This window comes from Labeo rohita, chromosome 1 (assembly GCF_022985175.1).
Source record: "Labeo rohita strain BAU-BD-2019 chromosome 1, IGBB_LRoh.1.0, whole genome shotgun sequence".
Taxonomy (NCBI): Eukaryota; Metazoa; Chordata; class Actinopteri; order Cypriniformes; family Cyprinidae; genus Labeo; species Labeo rohita.
Genome location: NC_066869.1, coordinates 25826508 through 25850351, shown reverse-complemented (window position 1 = coordinate 25850351; position 23844 = coordinate 25826508). Strand labels below are relative to the sequence as shown.

The following is a 23844-nucleotide window of genomic DNA, read 5'->3' as shown; positions in this document are numbered from 1 at the left end:
TTGACTAAAATGCCATATCATAAGATTTTAAAAATCTAATGGGTTTAGTTACAGTGTAATGCATTTATTAAGCATTTCTCTAAAATGACCAAACTCATTGTATAGGTTTGATTTTAAGATTTTTTCATGGTAGATACAGATCTAACTGCTGCGACACACAACATGGCTTCATATTAAAATTAAATAAAACCACTTCTCATAAAGAAGCAAGAACATGGTCTTCTTTTCGATTAAATACCAATGGTTATATAGGCTAATTATGCATTCTTTATATCAACTTGTTTACCACATTCTCTGTTCTTTCAAGCGAACATATTAATTTATATAAATACATTTAGATGAATCTTTATTAGGGCTACCAAAATGATTCAGTCAAGACCAGTGAGTGATTTTCTTTCTTTTGTTCCTTGGTTAACATCAATGCCACAGACAATAGCAACTAAATTAGGCTGCTGTCCCTTTAAAATCGAATGCCACGGATGCAATGTACCAGTACATGTCTGATATCTTCCCAACTGTTTACGTTCACATTAGACGTAACCGAGTGTTTACATGAATGCTTGTCAAAACAGACAATTCAACATAAGTTTGTGTGTATTTCTCCGTTCATGAGATGTGAAATAGTACTTGTGTGCTGTGTGAGAGGCGCTGCTTTGGTTTGTGACTGAACTGAGTTCTCTTTTGCGTCGTCAAATCTATCCATATGTCTGCTCTTCTCTTACTCCCAGATACTGACATTTTTAAATGTTTTATGAGACGAGCAGCAAAGGTATGGTAGCTTATGTCCTGTCGGATAGATCAATAGGCTAAGATTTTTATTCGTCAACGAAAATGTCAATATAGTTTCATCATAACTTTTGTTATTCAAAACAAGTTATTGTTTCGTTATCTTCTGTGAAAAAAATGTTGTTGATGGAAAGTTCTGAACGAAATTAACACCGTTCGACAGAGAGGAAAACTTGCAATTTTTTGGATAGCCTTACTTATTTGAACCAGAATTTACAGACGATTAACTAAAAGAGATGGACGTTCTACGTCAGAATGCCGGCTCCTGCGTCAGCAGCACCACACGCATGTGTTCAAATTGTTGAATAAAGTCGTTATTTTTGTTTTCTTTGCGCACAGATAGTAATCTCATAGCTTCATAACATTACGGTTGAAGCACTGATGTCACATGGACTATTTTAATGATGTCCTTACTACCTTTTTCGGCCTTGAATGTGGTAGTTGTGTTGCTGTCTATGCAGGGTCAGAAAGCTCTCGGATTTCATCAAAAACATCTTAATTTGTGTTTCGAAGATGAACGGAGGTTGTAGAGGTTTTAAACGACATGAAGATAAGTAATTAATGGCAGAATTTAGATTTCCAGGTGAATTATCCCTTTAATGACAAATTCCGCTGAAAACAATTGCTTGTCAGCTTTCCTTTGTGCTGCCCCCTATCTGAGTTACTGCCTACGTAAAGCGTTCCAAAACAGTCTCTTATGAGCTTCCGAAACAGTTAGGATGCTGCCTTAGAAAGCAGCTGCCTGTGTAGGCAGCAGGCATTGAGGCTAGGTTTTGAAACAGACCTCTCTCTGTCTATTCCCTCACTCTGACTATCATTTTATCCTTTTCCAATCTTACTGCTCACCCTCCCTCTTCCCCTATAGCTCACTCTTCACAGTCTCTCTCTCTCTCTGTCTCCTCCCTTCTTTCCTCTCTCTCTCTCGCTCAGATGGTAACTAGGCTGAGGTCAGGTAAGGTAATGGAGCGCACACTCTTACACAGCACTACCTCTGCTGTGGTGTTGGAAAAGCGGCTGCACTTCTGAATGCCCTTGAGGCGTGACCTCATTCGTGGCTCTAAGGAACAATCACAACCTGAGAGAATGCTTGATATAAACATACATATTTCAAACATTTAATAACTTCATATATTACCATTAATTAGTTTAACAGTGAACGTTTCAGGATGATGTACAGCCAGCCGGTCGTTACTGCAAAACAAACTCTGAAGACATGAGGAGTAGAAGTCCTGTATCATCCTGAAATGGTTTATTTTCCAATAATGACTGGCTGATTGTACATTATCTTGCTGATTAACAAATAATAAATAAATGGACATGAAATGTGTGTTACAAGAAACATGAAACTAGGTCGTTATACAAAAATATTTGACCCATCAGAATCAAGAATTCCAGAGAGCCATGAATTAAAGGGATAGTTCACACAAAATGAGAATTCAGTCATCATTTACTCAACCTCATGTGGTTCCAAACCCATAAGACTTTAGATCTTCTTTGAAACACAAATGATATGTTAATGAAACCTGAGAGATTTCTGTCCCTCCACTGAAAGTCCAAAACACTTCAAAAAGTTCATGAAGACATTGTAAAAGTAATTTACATGAACCGAGCGGTTTAATCCAGGTCTTCCGAAGAGTCACTTTATATGATGAACAGATTTAATTCAGGCTTTTATTCACGTATGAACTCTGATCAACAGACATACATAGACCACATCAAATACGGTAAATGGAAGCTCAACTGTACTTGCTTAACATGCGAGAACAAACCTCACTGGTTCTTGCAGAATTTAAGTACTAGACTTTATATGAAAGGACAGAAAATTGTCCGGTTTTATTAAAATGATCTTTTTTGTTTGTTTATTTTTGAAGATTAACATCTCATGAAGTAATTATGGAATCCTGTTTCCACCACTGAACAAAAATAAAAGAGGTAATTGTGACTTTTTATCCCTCAGTTCTGACTTTCACGCTTTTTTTCTCAACATTGCGAATTGTAAAGTCAGAATTGCGGGATATAAACTCACAGTTGCGAGAAATAAAGTCAGAATTGTGGGATATAAACTCACAATTGCAAGAAAGTCAGAATTGCAGGATATAAACTCGCAGGTCAGAACTGTGGGATATTAACTCGTAATTGTGAGAAATAAAGTCCAAATTGCGGGATATTAACTCTGAATTGCGAGAAATAAAGTCAGAATTGCAAGATATAAATTGCAATTGTAAGAAATAAAGTCAGAATTGTGAGATACAGAGTCAGAATTGCAGGATATTAACTAAATTGCGAGAAACAAAATCAGAATTGCGAGAAATAAAGTCAGAATTGCAAGATATAAAATTGCAATTGTAAGAAATAAAGTCAGAATTGTGAGATACGAAGTCAGAATTGCAGGATATTAACTCTAAATTGCAAGAAATAAAATCAGAATTGCAAGAAATAAAGTCAGAATTGCAAGATATAAAATTGCAGTTCTGAGAAGTAAAGTCAGAATTGCAAGATATAAAATTGAAATTGTAAGAAATAAAGTCAGAATTGTGAGATACGAAGTCAGAATTGTGGGATATTAACTCTAAATTGCGAGAAATAAAGTCAGAATTGTGAGATACAAAGTCAGACTTGCGGGATAGTAACTCTAAATTGCGAGAAATAAAATCAGATTTGCAAGAAATAAAGTCAGAATTGCAAGATATAAAATTGAAATTGTAAGAAATAAAGTCAGAATTGCAAGATATAAAGAATTGTGGGATATTAACTCTAAATTGCGATAAAGTCAGAATTGTGAGATACAAAGTCAGACTTGCGGGATAGTAACTCTAAATTGCGAGAAATAAAATCAGATTTGCAAGAAATAAAGTCAGAATTGCAAGATATAAAATTGAAATTGTAAGAAATAAAGTCAGAATTGCGAGATACAAAGTCAGAACTGTGCGATATTAACTCTAAATTGCGAGAAATAAAATCAGATTTGCGAGAAATAAATATTTATTATTATAATATTTATTATATTTATTTATAATAAAATAAATAATTCTGAGAAATAAAGTCAGAATTGCATGATACAAAGTCAGACTTGCGGAATATTAACTAAATTGCGAGAAGTAAAGTCAGAATTGCAAAAAAATAAAGTCAGAATTGCAAGATATAAACTCGCAAGTCAGAATTGTGGGGTATTAACTCGCAAGTTAGAATTACTGGATATAAACTTGCATTTGTGAGAAATATTTTGAGAAACATTTGCAACATTTGACTTTTTTCTCAGAATTACATGATATAAACTGCAACTGCGAGTTGTAAAGTCAGAACTGTGAGATATAAACTCACAATAGCAAGAAATAAAGTCAGAATTGCAAGATTAAAGTGACTTTCTAACTTTATTCTGACTTCCTGAAAATTGCAATTCTGATTTTTTTCTCAGAATTGCAAGTTTGCAATTGTAGTTTATATCATTCTGCAAGTTTATTCTGCAAAAAAAGAATTGTGGGATGTGAACTTGCAATTGCAAGAAAAAAAGTCAGAATTGTAATTGTAATTGCAATTACCTTTTTATTATTGTTAAGTGACGGAAACCGGTTTCAGTAATTAATGACAGAATTATTATTTTTGGATGGACCATTTAACCACTTAACATACAGCCCAAACTAACCACTAGATACAGTTAACTAGTATAATATACCAGTCCAGCAGAAAAAAGTGCTAAGATTAGGAATATCCAGGGTAATTTTCAACTTCACCACAGATGCTTTCAATGGACTTTATTGTCGAAGGAAAAACAAACTTTATATCTTCATATCTAAATCTTTACATCTTTATAATTAAAACAAAAGTTCAAAGTTTTAACAAGTTTTCTTCAGGGTACAACAACAGCAACAATGCCTAGAGTACAAACAGGTGTTTCCTTGGATAGACTGATGATCACTTCTTTTTCCACCCTTGGCTGTTATATACTACAAGCTCTGTGGAGTTTGGATGTGTCTGTTGGCTTAATCAGCAATTTGCACCTTTCTAAAGAGGCTGTGATAGCGATGTGTCTGCATCCGAGCTAATATAAATGCCCCACTGAAAGTTCAACTTCCCTGAAAGCATTAAAAATATTTCACTCCCGATGTGAATTATCCCATAGGACATTGCTATCTAAATTTAGAGGGTGAAAATCCAGGCCTGGAATAATTTACCAAATATATGACATTTTTGCACTATAAAGTATTGTGTAATATATGGCAAATATTAGTTTACTACATCTCCGTATGGGACTTTATTATGCACAGCTGCTTCATTTAGATGAACTACTGAAAAGTTATATGATCCACAATTATAATTTATAATTGACTTAATCTATTATTTTCCACGAAATATTATGCATAAACCAGAAAGGAATCCATGCTGCTTTAAGCTGCCCTTTTCAGCAAGGAATCATGCCGTTAATAAGACATAAAGACATTTCTCCACAGAACATGTTTGTAAGTGAGAAAACAGATGAGAGTCTTACCTTCCACTGCTCTTTTGAAGAAAACTTTGCAGCTTCCACACGTAACAACCCCATAGTGACATCCTGACGCCTCGTCTCCACACACCAGACACACTTTGGCTGTTGAAGACGTGTGTCTCAAAGACGCACTGAAACGAAAGCAAATAAAATTGTACCTGTAAACTGTACTTGAGACATCAGGTGCAGGTGACAAACTTACACTAATGATACAGTTCAACATGGTCAGAAATAGTTCTGTGTTGCAGCGGTTCACTGGTAACTGTACCAATTAAACAGCTTATTTGATGTTTGGCAATTGCTGGAAAGTCAGCATTTGATGTTTGAAAATTGCTGGAAAAGCAGAAACAAGGTAAATGGAAGTAAATAAATACTCTTTTAATCAATGAAATGCTTTTTTATTTAAGGTCCAAAAAATAAAAAATAAAAATCTAGCCATGTGCCAAGTCCTTAAAAATGTAACCTTGCATCCATATTGTGTCATTGTTAAAAAAAAAAAGAAAAAAAAACTAGCCTAAAAAAAAAGATGTGCCAAGTCCTTAAAAATGTAACCTTGCATCCATATTGTGTCATTGTTAAAAAATAAAATAAAATAAAACAAAAAGTTCAAGTTTAAGAATTAATAACTTGAAAAAAGTACATTTCTGATAGATTTTTGGATATTAAATACATGAATGTACACAACCTTTGTTTTTTCGATGAAATATTAAAAGTATTTTTTATTTATGTTGATTTATTATTATTATTAATATTATTATTATTATTGAGAAAATTTTCATGCATAAATTATTACATAATTATAATTAACAAATTGTCAATAATAAATGAATGAATCCAATTAATTAATCAAAAAAATCATTAAAACCTTTTTATTGACCTGTCTACTATTTTTAAAAAAAAAGTACAGTTTAAGATTTAATAACTTTAAAAATGTAATGTGATTAAATATCTGATAAATATTTGGACATTAAAATAATTTTTTTAAAAATTGCATGTTGATTTATTATTATTATTATTATTATTAATGTAATAATAATAAAAATATAAGATTTTATTACATTTTTTATTAAAGAAATTATCATGAATTAATTATTACCTAATTATAATTTAAAAATTGTCATTAATGAGTGAATAAATCCAGAAAAATCATTAAAACCATTTTATTGACCTGTCTACTATTAAAAAATATATAGTATATAAATAAATATATAAAAAAATAAAAATACATAAAGTATAGTTTAAGATTTGATAACTCTTAAAACGTCATGTGATAAATATCTGTTAAATATTGGACATTAAATACATGTGGCTGTACACAATCATTATTTTCTATCATATTTCAAAGTTGTTGTTTTTTTGCATGTTGATTTATTATTATTATTATTATCATCATCATCATCATTAAACAAGTTATCATGAATCAGTTATTAAATACTTACAATTAATAAATTGTCATTAATAAATTAATAAATCAAGAAAAATTATTAAACCATTTTGTTAACCTGTCTAGCGTTTCAAAGAAAGAAAGAAAGAAAGAAAGAAAGAAAGTTTGAGATTTAATAACTAAAAATGTCATGTGATAAATATCTGATAAAAATTTGGACATTAAATACATGCAAGTGTACACAGTTGATTTTCAATCAAATTTCAAAGTAATTTTTCTGCATGTTGATTTAGTATTATAATTATTTAACAAATTATCATGAATCAATTATTACATAATTATAATTAATAAATTGTCATTAATAAATTAATAAATCCAGAAAAAAACAAATAAAACCATTTCATTGACCTCTCTAATGTTTACACAATCATTATTTTAGATCATATTTCAAATAATTTTTTCTGCATGTTCATTTATTATTGTTATTAATTTTATTTTAAAATAAATTATTATAAATCAATTATTACCTAATTATAATAAATCAATAAATCCAGAAAAAAAAAACAATTAAAACCATTTCATTGGTATGTCATACACGAGTGTACACAATCATTATTTTCGATCATATTTCAAAGTATTTTTTCTGCATGTTGATTTAACATTGCTATTGTTATTATTATTAAACAAACGATCATAAATCAGTTATTACCTAATTACAATTAATAAATTGCCAAAAAAAAAAGTAAACCATTTAATTGACCTGAAAAAATAGCACAAAAATAAAATAGCCATAAATAACACCCCAGCTCTGAGCTAAGTTTGTCCTGCTCTGCAGGTCCGTTTGAGCCCAATGATTTTAGCGCTGCAGAAACCACGTAATTCCCACATTGTTACTGGGCACCCAAAGGGCACGGCATATGTCACTGACTCATAACGTATGCCTCCCCATTTTGCTCCAGATCATAAGAATAGTCTGTTCAGAAACCCAACTATACACCATCTACACAAATCCACCCATATATAACACGTCGCTTTCAAAGCAGTCGATTTATACCTAATCTACCACAGACTAAAACAGCAGAGTGTGCACAGAAATAAATACTGACCAACATTAAGCGACAGAAAACGAGAGTATGTTGGAAACTGAAATAGAGCGGTTTTTATATCCGTGCCCTCCAAAATGAAATTGAAACATTGAAAATGAAGCACATACTCCAAATAGTCTGGCTGACTTGGCAGAAATCTGATTAAATTGCCCAGTGAAACCTGACAGAGCCTGAGTGGGCAGAGCCTCTTAGAAGGATGCCCTGCGGACCGGGTGAAAGTCACCCTTTGAAAGACGCCTATGGCGCGCAGGAAAAACTACACATAGCAGAGCTCATTTAAACCCAACGGTGAGACTCGAACAAAACTTTAACGGCGAGATAGGCTTAGCACGTACCTCCCCCGCCCCGACTTTGATAATGAGCGTGCTCTCGTTTTAATCAGTAGTGCACGGTAATTGTCTGGTTAGCATTCTGACAACATCCTTGAGTCTTAACAAGCCTCTGGGTCTCAAAGGCACGTTCCCTCTCAAGGCCCGGTGCGGGTAGTAACTTCACCGCATCTTTCTGACACAGTCGAGAGGGCTGATCTAATTCTCCCTCGTCCGTCTAAACACACATTCAATTTGTTAGCCGGTTAGCAGGGGTCTCTTGCGAGGGAGTCGATTGGCAGGCCCTGGTGAGCTAATCGCCCCGGCAGCACCGCGACGCTCGCTGTGCATGATGTGGAGAGGTCTGGCTGCATTAAAGTGTTCAGCGAGCCCCTCTTGTTCTGCACCGAGCGTTTCTTGCCGCCGCGTAAAAAAAAAAAAAGATGAAACAAAGGGCTGACAAGGTGACTGCTTTTGCGGGAAGTAGGTCAGTGTTGCTTGTTATGAAACAGATCGCCCTTATGACCGGCATACTGCGAGAACACTGCTGTTGTGCTTTGTGCATGAGAGAAAAACACTAATTAACATCTATAACTTAAGCTGCTGGATATTCCTTTGTTTTGTTGTTTTTTTGGTATGAATAATGAAGTGAATGGGTAGCCTGCTTCACCTCTCTTAGAGAAAGTTTTCATTTACAAGTTAGAATCTAAATTTTCACTTCCAGTTTTGTAGTTTACCCAGCGTGTTATTGAAGTAACCCTTACTTCTGTGGTCAGTGGGTGAGTTTACATGTACAACAAATGCTGATAATTATCAAAAAACAGCTCATTATAAAAACCTGACAATGCAATAAAACCTTGTTTACGCTAGATGTTGAACACTTTGACGTTCATGATCTCAGATTTCTTAAAGCAAGTCAACCAAGGTGAACAGGGTAAGGAAAAAACAACAAAAAAAATGATATCAGATACTACCATACTTTAAGTTTTATATACTGAAGTGGAGATTTCTAAGAATGAGAAAACAGCTTTCTATATGGAACCAGTTTCCACCATTGAGAAAAAAAAAATCTCACAATTCTGACTTACTTTCTCCGAATTTTGAGATATAAACTTGAAATTGCGAGTTATAAAGTCCAATTCTGAGGGGAAAAAAACTGATATGTTCTCAGAATTGTAAGTTTATATCTCACAATTCTGACTTAATAACTCACAATTAAATGTTAAAAAGTCAGAATTGCAAGATATAAACTTGCAAGATACATCTTTTAATTCTGACTTTATTTCTCAGAATTGAGTTTATTTCTCAAAATTGCAAGTTTTTTTGAGAGTTTCTTAAAGTCGGAATTCTGACTTTATAACTCACAATTGTAGATTTATATCGTGCAATTCTACTTTATTTCTCAGAATTGCGAGTTTATATCTCACAGTTCTGACTTTATAACTCACAATTGTGCGTTAAAAAGTCAGAATTCCAAGATATATATATTTTGTAATTCTGACTTTATTTATCAGAATTGTAAGTTTATTTCTCAGAATTGCGAGTTTATGTCTTGCATTTCTGACTTTATAACACAATTGCAAGTTTATATCACATAATTCTGAGAAAAATCTAAACTGTGAGTTTATATCACATAATTCTGATAAAAGTCTAAATTGTGAGTTTATATCTCACGATTCTGACTTTATAACTCAATTGCGAGTTTATTTCTCAGAATTGTGAGTTTATGTCTGCAGTTCTGACTTTATAACTCAATTGCAAGTTTATGTCTTGCAATTCTGACTTCATTTCTCAGAATTGTGAGTTTGTTTCTCGCAATTCTGGCTTTAGAACTCAATTGCCAGTTTATATCATGCAATTCTGACTTTATTCCTCAGAATTGAGTTTGTTTCTCAAAATTGCGAGTTTACGTCTCACAATTCTGACTTTAGAACGCTCAGTTGCGAGTTTACATGCAATTCTGAGGAAAAAAGTATGAATTGTGAGTTTATGTCTTGCAATTCGGACTTTATAACTCACAATTGTGGGTTTATATCACGCAATTCTACTTTATTTCTCAGAACTGCAAGATATAAACTCACAAGATATATTTTGTAACTGGCTGTTTCTCAGATTATTTCTCATAATTGTGAGTTTACGTCTTGCATTTCTGACTTTATAACTCACAACTGCAAGTTTATATCACAATTCTGAGAAAAGTCTGAATTGCGAGTTTATATTTCGCAATTCTGACTATAACTCAATTGCGAGTTTATTTCTCAGAATTGCGAGTTTATGTCTGCAGTCCTGGCTTTAGAACTCAATTGCGAGTTTATATCATAAATTCTGAGAAAAGTCTGAATTGTGAGTTTATATTTATAACTTTATAACTCAACTGCAAGTTTATTTCTCAGAATTGATAGTTTATTTCCTGCAATTCTGACTTTATAACTCAATTGTGAGTTTATATCACACAATTCTGACTTAATTTCTCAAAATTTGCAAGTTTGTTTCTCGCAATTCTGCCATTTAACTCAATTGTGAGTTTATATCATGCAGTTCTGCCTTTATAACTCACAACTGCAAATTTATATCACACAATTCTGAGGAAAAATGTATAACACAATTGTGAGTTTATATATGCAATTCTGACCTCATTTCTAAGAATTTTGAGTTTGTATTATGCAATTTTGAGAAAACCCTTAGAATTGCTAGATGTAAACTTGTGAGAAAAAAGAATTGTGAGATTTAAAAAAAGTGCAATTACTTTTTTTTTTTTTTTTTTTTAATTCGGTGGTAGAAACGGGCTTCCATAGTTTTAAGATATACAATGTAACTAAAATCTACAAATGCAAAGTTAGATAGAGACCTAAATGAGTATTTTGGATTTTTTGTCTTTCCACTTTTTTTGTTTTGAAATACCAAACAGCTAAAGTTTTAAAATCGACCAGTTCATGAAGAAAAAAAAAAAAAAAAAAGTTTTCTTATGTCACTATTTGTGGCCTTTCCTTGCTAAAAGAACACAATGTCTTGTATGTTGTATAATGTAAACACACTCAGCAAGGCTTGAAATGATTCTCTAGGAACAGACAGGTCATAAGAAAGATAATAAGAAAAAAAGGTGTGGGGTGAAATCAGGACACTTGTAACTATCTATAAATATCTACAGGTGTTTGTGTTTCTTGTTTTTTTAGTGATTCAGTGGCGGAAATGGGTTTCCGTTGTTTTAGTAGTTTTAATGTAAGTGAAATCTACAAAAGCAAACAGATAAAGTACAATAAAATAAAAACCTAAATGTGTTTTTTGGATTTTTTTTTCTTTTCACTGAAACAACATATTTTGAAATTCCAAAGTCTCAAAATTGACCAGTTCATCAAAAATAAAAAATATTGTGTCTATAGGTATTCGTGGCCTTTCCTTGATAAAAGAACACAACGTCTTGTATTTTGTATAAGGAAGGTAATAAGAAAAAAAAGGTGTGGGGTGAAATCAGGACATGTTCCTATCTTTAACTATCTACAGGTGTTTGTGTTTCTGATTTTTTTTAATGTACAATTGCAGTCTAATTAGAATGGACTCAGCATGCGTTCAGATCAAACAGCAATTTTTTCTAGCTTTGGGTTTGTTGATGTTTCTTGTCTTTCCTTTCTTTTTTTTCAAATCTGTAGATGTGCTTTTCATCGTCAGATTTCATAAAAAAGAAAGAAATCAGAAATACCACTGTAAGCAAGAGGTTTACTCGAAATACTCAAGAATGCAGAATCCCATTAATATGACAGTTCTGTCATTCCTGTTATGCAATGCCTTCTGCTTTCTGTAACTGGAATATAATTTAAAAAAAAACCATATAAGAAAGATTTTCTGTTAAAGGACATATTGGACCTTGCTTTGGTCAAGATAAGGCACTTTAATAAATACCATTACTTACACAAATGGGAAATGAACAAAATAGAAGAGGTCAATGAGTGTTCGAGACCTGGCTTACATGAGGATGTGGATTTATAAGTTAATTTAACAATATTTTGAAATTTTGATTTTGAAAAATGGAATGTTTTAAAGCAAGATAAATAACAAATAATACCACAAAACATCACAGAATTCAATAAATTCCTTAATAATACTGTACATACTGTACTACTTGCATTTGGAAACTGGCTTTTTAAAATATTAAAAAAGACCAACAAGATGGTAAGTTATATTAAGGATTACCAAATAAAACAATATTCCCAAAGCGCACTCTGATTAGAGAAAGCAGAAAAAATAATACAGCATATTTAGTGACTAAGATTCATGGACATAAACAGGAAGCAATTTTTTACAATACTACACCCTAATACGTAAATACGTATTGTTCCCTGTGCAATTACACAACCTAAACTCTTTCAAAGGAAGTAATCGTGAACTCAAACGGTAGTGATCACTTACCGGTCATGGATGGAAATAAGCATATAATACAGCATGTTCAAGCTCAACTTGAAAACTACAGGAGGGGAAATGGAATGCAGAGTTTGGGCATTTGCTATATTATTTGGATTGTGAATATTTATTGTTGCTGCATCAGCTGAGATCTGCAGAAAGATACTGGCAGGGTTGCGATGGATGACTGACAGATGGATCAGGAATGCAAAAATAACAAACCATATAACTGCTCGAATGCGCTGCGGCGGAGCTGTCACGTATCAATCTCAACAGAGCCGTCTTTCTCCTGCCTCTGTGCAGAGCAATGGGCAGAAATAGAACATGCAGCGATAGTTACGCTGAATTTAAACCATTAGAGCTGTTCTCTATCAGTTAAGGTGGGTGTAAAGTTATCAGACTTCACAGTACACAGATGCTAAGCAAAGCCAGAAAAGCAAAAGGCTTGAGAAAATGAGCAAGCCACAGAAAATGAGTCCTGCTCAGTTTCAAGAGGATCACCATTCATTGTGCAAACAGCGGCCGCTCTTACCGACAGCCACCTCCTCTCCGGTCTAGAGAATTTATGTAACACAACTTGGAATGCGGCAAAAGCTAAAGGTAGATTAGGTAAAACAAACAGGGGAGAGGACAAATGGCTTACATAACCAAAGTGAGACAGTCTAAACATTATCACTGCACCCACTCCACGCACCACGCAGGGCAGCCCGCAGCGGGAAATTACGGTCAGCCCGCTGAGAATTATGGGTCCCCGGAGGGCTATTAAGACCTGGATCTAGCAAAGGGTCAACTGCGACGTCAGTGAGTGCGTGTAAAATGCATTTACATCCTCTTAATATACCAGAACCTGAATTAATATCCGCTGGGGGTGATCTGAAGTGAGCGGCCCAATATGGCTGCCTACCTAATGCTCTTTAAATGGAAATGATGGAGCTGGGATTATGAGGAAGCAAAAAGAATCTGTGAAACAAATTTTTGCTTGAAAAATGCAAATTCAGCAGCTGCTTTCAAAGCAAATGATTACAATTCTGAAAATAATAAAGTAAATGATATCTATTGTATAATTTACACATCTATCTATTGTATACTTTACACACCGTCTGCCACTTTTACTAAATAAATTATACAAATTTTTTTGTTTATTCTTTTTTATTTTATTTTATTTAAAAAAAAAAAAAAAAAAAAGGTTAAGAATATTTTATATCCATTAAGAATAGTTCTATTTTTTATTTTTCTTAAAAGATTGCTTTACTGCAAACACAAAACTTAAGAAGAACGTGAATTCCTGGAAAGAATGCTGTTAAAAATAAAAAATGCAAATAACCTCAACTGCAGGTGAATAAGGTAAAGAAAAAAAAAACTAATAGTTATCACCTTACTTACCCAGTTGAATGATTACATTGATAATTGCAAACATATTTTAGTATTACAAGTTTTCTAAAATGTTAGGTATTAAATATTCAAATGAGGCATTATTTAATGAAATATGCGCTAATTTGCAAAAATTTCTAGTACTAAAATCTAAACACTGGATGATGTCAGTTTTTTTTGTTTTTTTTTTTGACATAATAAAGTCAAAGGTTTTTTCAGAGGGAGTTTTGGGTATCTCATTTTGCCACTCCATAATTCTGAAAAAACTTAGAAAAGACAGAAAACAATATAATTAAAAAAAAAAAATTGGGGGAAAAAAATGTTCTATAAAATCAAGTAAATTATATATGAACAAGTCCCTTTGTAAAAACTTTTAAGATCTAGACAGGAATAAAAATGTAAAGTTTGGTGTGTGTATGTGCTACTGAAGTGGAGATTTATGGCTCAATGTACGAGAAAATGGCCTTTAAAAATATGTTTTGTAATTGAAATCTATTGACACAAATAGATGCTATAAAAGAAACACTTAACAGTGTCTTTTGGATGTTTTCTTTCCACTAGTCTGAAAAAACACTTTATTAAAAACCAAAAAACCCAAAATTTTGACAGATGCATGAAAAACTGCATTTTTGCCTGCAGTGTCTCCCCTTAAAGTTAGGATTGCCCCCAACCCATAAGAACATCTTCAGAACACAAATTAAGATATATTAGATGAAATCCTAGAGCTTTCTGACTCTGCATAGACAGCAACGCAACTCGGTTTTCATCAAAAATACGTTCATTTGTGTTCCAAAGCTGAACGAAGGTCTTACGGGTTTGGAACGACATTCCAAAGTAATTAATGACAGAATTTTCATTTTTGGGTGAACTATCCCTTTAAGCCAAGATATTTAAATGTAAAATATTAGGCATTAACATACAGTATAATACAGTATAATATATATTACTATTGCCAGAGATGTTCATAAGTACTCTTAATCAATAATGTAAACATGCAACTTTTTACAACTACAGAAAAAGTCATAAAGGACCTTATTGTTAATTTAATGACAGTTTTCAGCAGCATTCAGCACATATGAAAGTGCCAGTACACAGGATATGCCGTCACTATAGCAGCTCTCTCTCTCTCTCTCTTATACACACACACACAAGCAGAGATACAGGACGCATTCATTCTAGAGGAAGCACAAATGAATGCAAAAGAATGCTTCATCTTAAGACAGGCTCTTTGAAAATAACCATTTAAAATGCATTTAAAACACAACCACTTGAACTCCTGTCAAGTCAGTTGCAATGAAAATAGCGTGCACACTTATAATGATTATTACAGCAATCTTCCAGCACAAAAAAGATGCCCTTTGAGGTGTTTTTCATTGCATTGATCAGCAAGTTTTCAACAAGAAGGACCTACAATCAGATAACACCAAATCCTGTTGTGCTCTTCAGAAAAAAAAGGTACAAAAGCTGTTACTGGGGTTGCACCTTTTCAATAGGTATTCTTTTGTACCATTTATACACCTTAAAAATACATATGCAGTGGCATGCGCAAAATTTGGGAACCCCTGTGAATAATTTTAACAAAATAAGAGGGATCATACAAAATGCATGTTATTTTTTTATGTAGTACTGCCCTGAGTAAGATATATTACATAAAAGATGTTTACATATAGCCCACAAGATAAAAAAAAAAAAGCTAAAACTATTAAAATAACCTCCTTCAAAAGTTGCTCCAGAAGTAAACACAATGCATTATGAACTGGGGGTGAAAACTTTTGAACAGGATGATTAAAAGTTTTATTTTTTTTTTGTAGATTTTGTTTTCAGAAGCAACAGAAGATACCTGCATGTTTCCCAGAAAACAAATTAGGCACAATTTACCTTGATCTTTAAATTCCAAAAGTTTTCACCCCCCGGCTCTTAATGCATCATGTTTTCCTCTGAAGCATCAGTGAATGTTTGAACCTTTTTTAATAGTTGTGTTTGAGTCCCTCAAGTTTTTTTTAATAGTTGTGTTTAAATAAATAAATTATAACATGCATTTTGTATGATCTGTTATTTTGTTAAAATTCACATTTTCACAGATTCTGCAAGAAGTTCCCAAACTTTCGCATGCCACACTAAGTACTAGGTACATATTAATACCTAAATATACCTAAATAGAACATATTAGCACCTTTGGAAAAGGTACTGTACCTTTTGTAAAAACAAATAAAAAAAACTTTTGAGAACTCTTTCTGAAGAATTGTATTTTGAAACATTTTTACCAACTTAGAATTTTTCTCATTTTCTACAATGAGCCTCATTAGAACAGAAAGGTGCGTAGAAGCTGGTATTGCTGCTTTAGCACCTTCATGTGAAGCACTGAGCAAGTGTAAGAAATTCATTCCTTGCTGCATTTGATGAAAAAGATATTTTGTATGACTGTATTAATATATCACTGCACAGTGTGAGTGATTTTGTGGTGTAGTTTATAAGAAATTCAGCGCTGGATGTGGAGTGGAAAACATTCCCAATCATGCTGATTTCTTGTTGTGTTACAGTGTTGTGCATGTAAACAATGAGGGAGGACAGATACTTCAGTCCATCAACATGAGCCCTGCAGGTATTGCAGGACTGAAAAACAAGTAAACTCTGAATATGACAGCATTAATTTAATACAGTTGCACTTGGCTTCCACTTACTCAAGCACTCATATACTTACATGTGGTACAATTGACAGGTTATATCTTCCCTTGGGGAGACAGCATGAGAAAACATAGTTTTATAACTCTTTTGAATCCCATCAGGCACTATAGTGACATTGAATGGCTTTGCATCCTTATAATTAAACAAAACAGATTCATGAATAAGAAAAAGTAATCGCTTTAAGCTAATTCTGTGCCTGTTTTTTAGATGCTGTACACTTATGCTGATTATTAATTATTATTATAGCAAGAAAGCTGTAAGATGTCCTAATAAATGGCTTAGGGCAGGCTCATCGTGTGTTACTCACCTAACGCACCTCACCTATCAACTGATGTTCATCAGCATGAACATTATTTCCCTGGGTGTGTCGAAGCCTGGCAGAGAATGAACAGCCATCTATTAGCAGAGCCACGGAGACAGAATCTCACATAATACCCCAGTGGTCAACACCAGATGTGACAGTCTGAAAACATCAACAATGATGCAATGATGTTTCCTGCTGCCAGCCTTGCCTGTCATTATCTCTATTATGACTATGGGCAAGGCTTGTATCAGTATATTACGTAAGACAACCATACAGATCTTAATCTTATATGCAAATAAGATTAGACATTTAGTTTTGTGGCTTCGGCCTCCAATATCCTCAACAATAATCAAAGGCTCCATGACTTTTCCAGTTGTTTGTAATTTACTGGATAAGGATTAAGGACAACTTTTTTTAAGAAATAAATAAATAAACCTGGTAAAATATTTTAGGGCTTGGCATAACTAGAACAGGTCTATTCACTACAATGAGTAATTAAGTAAGTATGTAAATAAATAAATAAATAAATCCCATGGAGCGTTACAATTAATTTAATTTCCAGGTCAAAATTAGGCTACTTGTATCCAGGTTTTTCAAAACAGTTGGAATGCTAGTTCTTCAAAGGAAAAAAAAAAGTTTATTAATATATTTTAATGCTTGTTTTGTTATGTTTTATCTTAAGTCATCTTGAGACCCCTCTAGAAGTTTTGCTGAGGACCCCTGGTTGAGAACCATTGCATAAAATTATTCAGAATTATTATTTGTTGACAAAATTATTCTTTAGCAGATTAAAACATTAAAAATATTATATAATTATACACAATAAAAATGTACTATCATCCTATCTTCCTAAAAAACAAAACAAAGAAATTGATGACTCAGGTTGTACTATACAGTCACAATTTATCCAATCAGATCCAACCTGGAATGACAAAGCCCCTCCCGCTAATACCACCTCCAGCCAATAGCAAGCAGTAATGGCTGTGATGCTTCCTTATTCACACACACACAAAATAAAAAATATAAAAATTTCCTCGGATGTTTAACTGTGGACGCTCATTTCTGCCAGATTAAATAAATAAACAAATAAATAAATAATGCCCTGGCATAAAAAGTAATAATTATGATATAAAACTCATAATAATGAAATGAAAAGGTTATTACAAAAAGTCAGTGACAAAAAGACATTTTGACATCCATAATTTTGATATATGCCATAATTATGACATTTTATCTCAATTACTATGAGTCATTTTTTCTCAATTTCATAATTTTGAATTTTTGTCATAATTCCGACTTTTTATGTAATGATATTTACTGTTAATGTCTGAATTGTAACTTTTTATTAGGGCTGTCAAACGATTAATCGCGATTAATCTCCTAATTAATAGCCTAATATATGTGTGTGTAATGTGTGTAATTATTATGTATAAATGTTTTTGTTTTTATTTATATATATAATATAAATCATATAACAATTTTAATAAATACATATACTTCTTAAAATATATTTCTTTAATATATACATGAATGTGTTTGTATTTATATTTACAGAATAATTACACACAGCACACACATGTATTAGGCAAACTCATACTTTTTTTTTCTATGCGATTAATCATGATTAATTGTTTAGCAGCCCTACTTTTATGTCATATTTATGATTAACCAAGCTTTTTTTTTTGGCAGAAATGTCCTTTCATATTTCAACCAAAAAAAGGAAAAATTAAATAAATAAAAACCAAAAAGAAAAACAAGACTTGCTTAATGACTGTATGCAAAGCAATGACTATATTAAAGCATTAAAATAATCAGATTTCTCTGTGATCCAAATAGGGATTTACAAAAATTTGGGACTCTATCTCAAACACAAAAGGCTAATATTATGGGTTTTCCTCAGCAAATACCAGCCGTCGCACCTAATGCAAGCATTAAGACCCATACAAAGTCCTGTTTTCAGCACCTTTGGAATGATATGCCACAGAATTCACACTAATCTGGCTTATGGCAAGCCTGGAGATATAAACAGACCTTCCTGAAAGCCTATACACAGACAACTTTGTGAAAATACCACAAATCCTTTGTGTTAGTGACACGAGTGACCTTGTGAACTCGCACTGACCTGCACCCACTGAATCCAGTGTGACCACCTTCTTTGCCTTCAGTGGCCTCATTCAGGCACAGACATGGCCCTGATTCACTTATGACCTCCAGACTGGGTTTATGTTGACTAGGATAAACAAGACGCTAAATCCCTGAAGTGTGTAAGCTTACCTATAGGAGACATGCTGAGTCAAACCGCTCTACCCAGTCAGTCACAACTCACAATAAAATAATCTCTATTATTTTAAATCCAGATAGATACAAAATTATTCCTACTGTATGGCCCTATATACACTGTCTATCAGCAGCCACTACTCCATTCTTCAGTGTCTTATATGCTAATATTTTTCCGGAAACTGATCCATTTTATTTCATGATTCTTTGAAGACTAGAAATGTTGAAATGTCCCTTTGAAATTGAAAGCACCGTACAAACACAGTGCCAAAAAGTCGCCCATCTCAACGTCCAGACCGGCGCACTACCCCACCCTCTTTGAAGACTGCATTCTGGCTGCGTGTTTACGTTATGAGACAATAAACAATGGAGTTCAGGCGGGGCCATGCCTCTGCTGGAGTCGTCTGACAGCCGGCCGGCACTTCAGAGCTACACTTGGACGGCGTGGTGTGCGACATTCTGTGCGTGCTCACTGTAAACCATCCGGCCCGAGGCCAATGGCACACAGCTGTAATGACACACTCATTGAACAGGGCTCGCTCAAGGGCAGCGAGTGGACATTTTGACTGAGTTATAAGGTTAAGATTGTGATCCCGCTAAGAAGAAGAATCAAAATATCATACCAGCCCTTATTAGCAACAGATGTGCATTAGAATGCTGAGTTATGAGTCACCTGACATGCTGTATATTTCTATGCAGGCTTGACAGGTCAAGCTGTTCAATGAGATACTAATTAACACCTTCTTTTGGTGTTCACTCCTCATAGAGTTTAATTCTGTCTATAAACGTCCTATAGGCCCGCCCGTTTGTATTTCTACAGCGTGAAAGTAAGGTAGTGCGAATCTATGAATGAACCGTTTGTTGTACATTCTTCCCGGTCTATTGACATTTCTTATGATGTCTGCTTTCCAACATTACTATGCACATGATAACTTTCATTAACTCTAGAATAAGTACATCCACTTCACCAGCTAATTACTCTTCAACAGTGATTCCTGGTGAAAAAAACAACATATGCTGGTAGGTATGTTTTGATGCTGGTCTTAGCTGGTTTATGCTGGTCTTTGCCCTTGACCAGCATAAACCAGCAACGGACCAACAAAATAATAAACAGTCAAAAAATATCCCAGGTTAATTAAAATTTAAAGGAATAATTTAACTGAAAATGAAAATTAGCTGAAAATGAACTGAGTTTGTTTTTTTTATTGGAACAGATTTGAAAAAAATTAGCATTACGTCACTTGCTCACCAACGGATCCTGTGCAATGAATGGATGCCATCAGAATTAGTCCAAAAAAAAATCACAATAATCCACAAATAAACTCTACACCATTGATCAACATCTTGTGAAGTGAAAAGCTGTGAGTTTGTAAGCAACAAATTCATTGCCAAGATGTTTTTAACTTCAAACTGTTGCTTCTGGCTAAAATTAGAGTCTTTTATCCATAATATTGATGCTCCAGAAGGAAACACGATGCATTAGTAGCAGGAGGGTGAAAACTTTTGAGCAGTTTTCACCCCCCGGCTCTTGATGCATTGCGTTTCCTTCTGGAGCATCAGTGAATGTTTGAACCTTTTTTTAATAGTTGTGTTTGAGTCCCTCAGTTGTCCTCAGTGTGAAAAGATGGATCTCAAAATCATACAGTCACTGCTGGAAAGGGTTCAAATATGCAAAAGAAGCTGGAAAAATGAATAATCTGCAGGACCTGGAGGATTTTTCTATAGAACAGTGCTCAGTTTAACTGTTCAGAACAAACAAGAGACTCATGAACAACCATCATAAAACAAAAAAAAAACACTTGTAGATCATCCAGGTAACCACACACAATATTAAAAACCAAGGGTTCCCAAACTTTTTAAGGTTATATATATATATATATATATATATATTTCAGTTATTTTTTGTCTTGTGGACTGTATGTAAACATCTTTTATGTAAAATATCTTAGGATAGTGTTACATAAAAAATGACATGCATTCTGTATGATTTCTCTTATTTCATTAAAATTATTCACAGATTCTGCAAGGGGTTCCCAAACTTTCGCATGCCACTGTATGTTATTATGGACTATCGCCTAGCATTTTAGTTGCAAGCAACAGTTTGAAGTTTGAAAACATCTTGATGAATTTGTTTCTTACAAACATGGGTCTTTTCACTTCACAAGATGTTGACTGATGGACTGTGGTCGTGTGGATTGCTGAAATATTTCAGCTGTTCTGACGGCACCCATTCACTGCAGAGTATCCATTAGTGAGCAAGTGATACAATGCTAAAGTTCTCCAAATCTGTTCCAGATCTGAACAGAAATGATGTTAACACACATCAAAATGTGTGTTAACATCATTTCAGTCTGAAAACAAATCACTAAATAACCTTTTCTGTGTAAAGTTATCTCCAAATTTTACAATTTTGGAATGACACTTCAGACGTTTCTCAAAATATTTTCTTTTTAGTGTCAATTTGTTTAACGGCGTTAAAAATATTTAACGCAGGGGCAGGGCTAGGGTTGGCCACCCCACTCACAACTGTTGCTTCTGTCTCTTTTTCTTGACAAGAAGTGCATTTATTTAATCACAGAACGTCTTTATGACCACATCAAACGGGAGACTTTTCAGACCCGCACTCCAACTTCACTTCAGTGTCAGGCGCTAGTCAAATGAGCGTAGGAAAGGTACAGGTGACTGCGGTCAGATGAGATGTTGTCAGGCCATATGTCAGTAAAAACTAATTTACCTGTCCTGCCAGCTATTATACTGTGCTTGTAGCACGTGTGCTTCAGTTGCATGCACAAATGTGGCAGTTCACGCTGTAGCCTGTATCATTTCATATTAAAGCATGAATGAACTTACAAGCATGCGTGTCAGATCTGCGTCATGTTCAGCAGCGGAAGCTCTTAAAGTAATAGCAGCCAAATAACCTAATAACTAAGCTGCTGGGATGTCTGTTAATCAAAGTACAAAAGAAAGAAGAGGAAATCAATAACTTTTATAGCTTTAAGGATTCATCTATATTTAATTGAGATTTTAATGTTTGATAACTTTATTTAATTTCGGTGTACTACGGAACAGGTAAATAATGGTTTATGTGAAGATAGTTTTAAGTTTATTTAAATAAGAAGTTGTTATTTTTAAAAGTCTAATAAATGTTAAAATTGATAGCTCTCAATTATACTGTAATGCTGAATGACTATAGTCAATGGTTAAATATTAAAAAATAACAGTTTCCTAGAGACATCGGTATCAGTGATACTTACCTACTTAATATTTCATAAATATTGAAAATATACTGTCTTTATGTGGTTTCTACATTAATTAGAAGACTGAATGAATGTTAAAATTATTGCAATTTAAAAGTATATTTAAAAGCGTTAATGTTCGGTGTGATTAATCGCAATTAATCGTGACTAATTTCAGAAAAATTTGCGATTAATTAGTTTTTTTTAATCGATTGACAGCACTAGTTCTTTTATGTTCAACAGAAGAAAGAAAATCATACAGGTTTACAACAGCATGTGGTGAGAGTGAATGGATGAATTATCTCTTTAAGCCTTAAAACTAATGATTTCGGCATCTTTTCTTTAAACCAAAGGGACAAGTTAAAAAACTGTTAAAAATCCCATTGTGCCACAGATTAAGTTTGTATTATTTAACCAAGAATACTATTAACCAGAATTGAGCTCTTTCTATATCTCTATATCACGCTTTGTCAAGCATATTTACGGCATGCATACGGTGGCTCGTGAAGAGTTACTGCATATGAAACCGTGACCACAAGAAACCTCCCCTCCCCCCACGCAAACATAGTCGTGAGAAGGAGCACCACTGGACTTAAGCCATCTAATTCACAGCATGTGAGCCAGCTGCCTGTGTACAGTCTCAAGTTCAACTGTACTTGACTTGGGAATAGAGCCACTGGGTTTCACAACCAGAAATAAAAATGTACCTGATAACCAGGTTTATTATTAAAATTGGAAATAGGATTTGGCCTCACATCTTAATAAAGGCATGAGCTCTACTCATTTTCCCCTTTGTGTATATTAGTATTACAAGTTATGATTTTTCTCATTGCGTCTGTGTTTAACACAATTTTAATGTGTAGCAAATTGCAAAAATCCTAAGAGGGTATTGTTTGAGTTGTAGCACAAAGGGATCTGAGATTATGGTACAAAATGTAAAAGAACATGATCAGAACATCACACACACATGTCGCTTTGGACCACCAGTGTCCTTTTTTCATGACCTTTTTCAGATGTAGTATGTACATGATGGAGGATTACTGCACCATATGGCAGTTTAAAGAACAATGCTACACCTGTCCAAGATGTCTCACGAAGCATGAACATACAGATCACTAGAAAAGCTCAAAATAGCTTTCGTTGCTTACTAACAACAATAAATCCTTTTTGATCTAATGAATCATTATTCATTGTTAATCATCTAATCATTATTTTGAGGAAAACATCATGTTTGGAGATGTTAAGGAAATCTTGCAGGATGAAGAATCAACCATCTCACTGGATTCAAAAGACTTTTAGCATGAAACAGTCGATAGATATCATATAAGACTGGTGTTGTCACACTAGGGTCTAGGAGCAGAGAAATATTTACACACACACACACAAAAAAAAGTCATAGTTAAAGCATTAGTTCACTCCTGAATTAAAATTTCCTAAACATATACTCACCCCCTTGTCATCCAAGATGTTCATGTCTTTCTTTCTTCAGTCAAAAAATAAATTAAGCTT

General features: G+C 33.7%; 1 protein-coding gene across 1 annotated transcript in view; it reads right to left on the bottom strand.

Moving 5' to 3' along the window:
- The window catches only part of nr3c2 (nuclear receptor subfamily 3, group C, member 2), a 96942-nt gene that overhangs the window by 34325 nt on the left and 38773 nt on the right, over positions 1-23844 (bottom strand). The window contains exon 3 of the mRNA XM_051117237.1: positions 5273-5400. Within this exon, the coding sequence (XP_050973194.1) occupies positions 5273-5400 (128 nt within the window). The remainder of the gene's footprint in view (positions 1-5272; positions 5401-23844) is intronic.